The 3,456-nt window shown below is 34.4% G+C and overlaps 1 protein-coding gene across 1 annotated transcript; it reads right to left on the bottom strand.

The window, feature by feature from the left end:
• Positions 1-1,867: 1,867 nt before the first annotated feature.
• Positions 1,868-3,084, bottom strand: LOC111896989 (uncharacterized). The gene is made up of 2 exons (XM_023892966.3): positions 2,620-3,084; positions 1,868-2,460 (listed from the first exon to the last, which is right to left on the bottom strand). The coding sequence occupies exons 1-2, from the start codon at positions 2,773-2,775 to the stop codon at positions 2,164-2,166; spliced, it is 453 nt and encodes a 150-aa protein (XP_023748734.1). The 5' UTR covers positions 2,776-3,084; the 3' UTR covers positions 1,868-2,163.
• Between the last annotated feature and the right edge of the window lie 372 nt (positions 3,085-3,456).

Here is a 3,456-nt window from a genome sequence, read left to right as displayed (position 1 = left end):
CAAGTGGAGAAGGTATAAGGAGAGAGGAGGGAGGTTAGAATTCGTATTTGGGACCTCTTGGGAAGGGATACACGAATTCATAACCCTAGGGGTGTTTATATAGGTGTAGAGATAGGGTTTCAGTCATTATCCTTATCTAGTTGATTATCCATTAAGCAACCAATAAGATAATCCTTGAATCCTTATCATACTCGAATTCTAAGGCTTTCCAACCTTAAATTCGTTCACCATACTTATAAGATAATCCTTACCTTATTTTGTAACTATCACATAATTACAATTCAGCCCCTCAAGTTTAATTAATTACACTTGATCACAAAATTAATTCTCAATTAATTATTGACCAATATTAATTAAACAAATATGATTTCTCCTTTAATATATTATTCTTATAACATATTAATAAATCATATTATCCTCTCTCTCTATATATATTTCTCCAATCAAGTTGCTTTGGTGAAGGCAACCCAAAAGGACCATGCACCATCGGGTCAAGTACATACCAAAATAGTTATGGACTTAGACACTAATCCAACAGGTATTGCCAAGTGGACTCAACCAGTTTGAGACTAGGTAAGGAAGTGAGGCATATGATGTTGATTTAGACAAGAGGACATGTTCATGCAGGATGTGGCAACTTAATGGTTATGAGTGTGTTCATTATGTGGCTGCCATTAGCCACCTCAATAAAGATGTTGATAAATATGTGGATCCTTATTTTTGTATAACAGTGTATATGAAGACCTACCAGTACAAAATTTGTCCAATGAATGGAGCAATATGTGGCCTGAAACTAATTACATTCCACATCTACCCCCAAAGAATAGAAGGATGCCTCGTAGGCCAAAAACTAAAAGAGTTAGAGATGTGAGTGAAAAGGGTGGAAAACATAGAGTTTCTAAGAAGGGTAAGAAGATATCATGTAGTTTGTGCAAAGTGGAAGGACATAATAAGAAGACATGTCCACATGTTGATAGGTCAAGACCAAACAAGTTACCAACTAGGGTTAACAGGACTAAGGCACCAAAGGCAAATACAATTTCTTATTTATTAGTTTTTTATTTGTTATTAATTATGTTTCATTTAAAAGGGTGAAAATGTGAAGAAAAGGACTGCATAAGTGGCAAATGGTAGTAGGACAGGAATGGATGGTGGGGATACACATGGTAGTAGGGTTTAGAGGACTAAGACAACAAAGGTATATACAAACTCTTATTTATTAATTTTTTATTTGTTATTAATTATGTTTCATTTAATAGGGTGAAAATGTGAAGAAAAGGATTGTAAAAGAGGCAAGTGGAAGTAGGACATGAATGGAATGTGGGGATACACAAGGTACTAAGGAAAGTGGGACTACACAAGTGACAAGGTAGAGGGGTGATGTTGTAATTCCCCAGCTTAAGAGGAGGAAAAAGAGTGAAAGGATCATCAAGAAAAAATTGGCACCCAAGTTATAGGAAAGGATGAAGAGGGTAGCACTTCAGAAAAACCTGTCAACTTAATGTAGTTTTTGCATGGGAACTGCATGTGATGTTTTATTATGTATTAAAAACATGTTAGGATGTTTGCTTTTAAATATTCTATGTCGAAATTGTTATGTAATGTATGACACTCACTTTAGTTATTAATATATTATCTTGTGGGATCCAATGTCCTTTGTGTCTTTTTTATGCATTAGATGGTCCCTTGTTTATTGTCCCTCCTGGAATTGTTATGTAGACCATGCTATTTATTGGAATTTGTTTGTGGACCATATAACAACTCATGCATGATATTATATAAAAATTCATTCACTATAACAATTCATGCAATATACTATCAAGGAAACCATAAAGAGCAGTTAAAATAGAATAGAATCCATGCTTTCTATTATAAAATTAGTCTATACAAAAGGTGTTACTTGACTATACGTAATGGGGCTAAAGTACATTGCCTATACTAAATTGTCAAAAGGATCATCATTTCATATACCACCATTACACCATCAGACAACATTATACACCCTGCACCACTTACAAGAGCTTTAACTTGATTCCAACTATATAATCACCCAAAAGACCATCTTCCAAATATATAATCACCCAAAAGAACATCCCCATATCCACCCTGTTCCAAAAAGCACCTATACACCATGACCCAACATCTTACACCAATAACTACAACTTAAAGTACATGACCAAAAACAACAAGTAGACCAGAGCAATCAAAACAACCTTTTTTTAACATCTTCTTCAACCTTTCTATCTCAATGACTAGTTCTTGGATCCTAGCTTCAACAAGTTCCTTCTCATCTTTCCTAAGCAGCTTGTGCTTCTCCACCTTCTTCTGCAGCTCAACAACTTGACCATTCCTAACCAAAAGGTCGTCGATCCTAAGTTTCATGTTCCATAATGTATCCTTGTAGTGTTTTGGTAATGTTGGGTCAAGCCACTGGAAGAAGTTGCAACTATCGTTGGATATCTACAAAAAAAAGGCCACGTAATAGATTAAGGGTTTTATTGTTCAAAATTTAGGGTTTTCTCATCATAAATGGGTTTTTTTGTTGATCAAAATAAGGGGTTTACAGTACAGAAATCAAAACTTTAGGTTTAAAACTTATCGATTGTAACGAAGGCTTACCATTGATTTTGCGCAATTGTAGAAGCGACGACCTGGGTTGTTAGGCTTCCAAGCTTCTCTGAGCTTTGACGCAGGCTGATCGCGGCACAAGCAGGGAGGATTCACTTCAATCCAGTAAATGGCGAGGGTGTTATACGATTCGGAGGAGGAAGACATGGTCAAAAGGGTTGGTGTTCGTTGGAGGGTAAGAAAATAGTGAATGTTGTTCTATTGAATCCTTACGAAGGTAATATAGTAGGCTGACTGGACACCAGCTGGATATCACAAACCACGTCACATTTGACTTCCGTTGACCAACCGGGTAACTGGGAAAAAAATGGAGAAAACCTTAATTTGGTAGGTAATTTGTCGCTTTAGTGGGGTCAGATGTACGAAAATTAATTGAAGGACCTTTTAAAACCAAACGGAAAACATCATTGTGCTTCTATGTCAATAACCCAATAAATATCAACAACGATTTAAAAAAAAAAACATCATAGTGATTTTGATTTTTTTATTTTTTTAATATCAATATGAATCTATGTTTAAAGAGTACAAAAAAATATGAATTTTGATATATTTATTAATTTTTTTCTACAAAAAATAGACATTAACTTTTCAACAAACAAAGAAAATGAAGTGACTTTTTTGAAAAAAAAAAGTATTTTTTATATATCAATATGGATCTCTATGGAAAGTGGACAAAATATCACGAACAATAGTATATTCGTTTTTTTTATATTTGTTATAATTTGGTGAATGTACGTCCATTGTAAAAGTCTAGAACCCTTCCTTTTGCCATTGATCGCTTTAAATTTTGACGTTTTGGATTGGTTCCTTGATGAATAATTAACTTAT

Source organism: Lactuca sativa, chromosome 1 (assembly GCF_002870075.4).
Source record: "Lactuca sativa cultivar Salinas chromosome 1, Lsat_Salinas_v11, whole genome shotgun sequence".
In the NCBI taxonomy this organism is placed as follows: Eukaryota; Viridiplantae; Streptophyta; class Magnoliopsida; order Asterales; family Asteraceae; genus Lactuca; species Lactuca sativa.
This window is presented reverse-complemented; position numbering and strand designations above follow the sequence as displayed.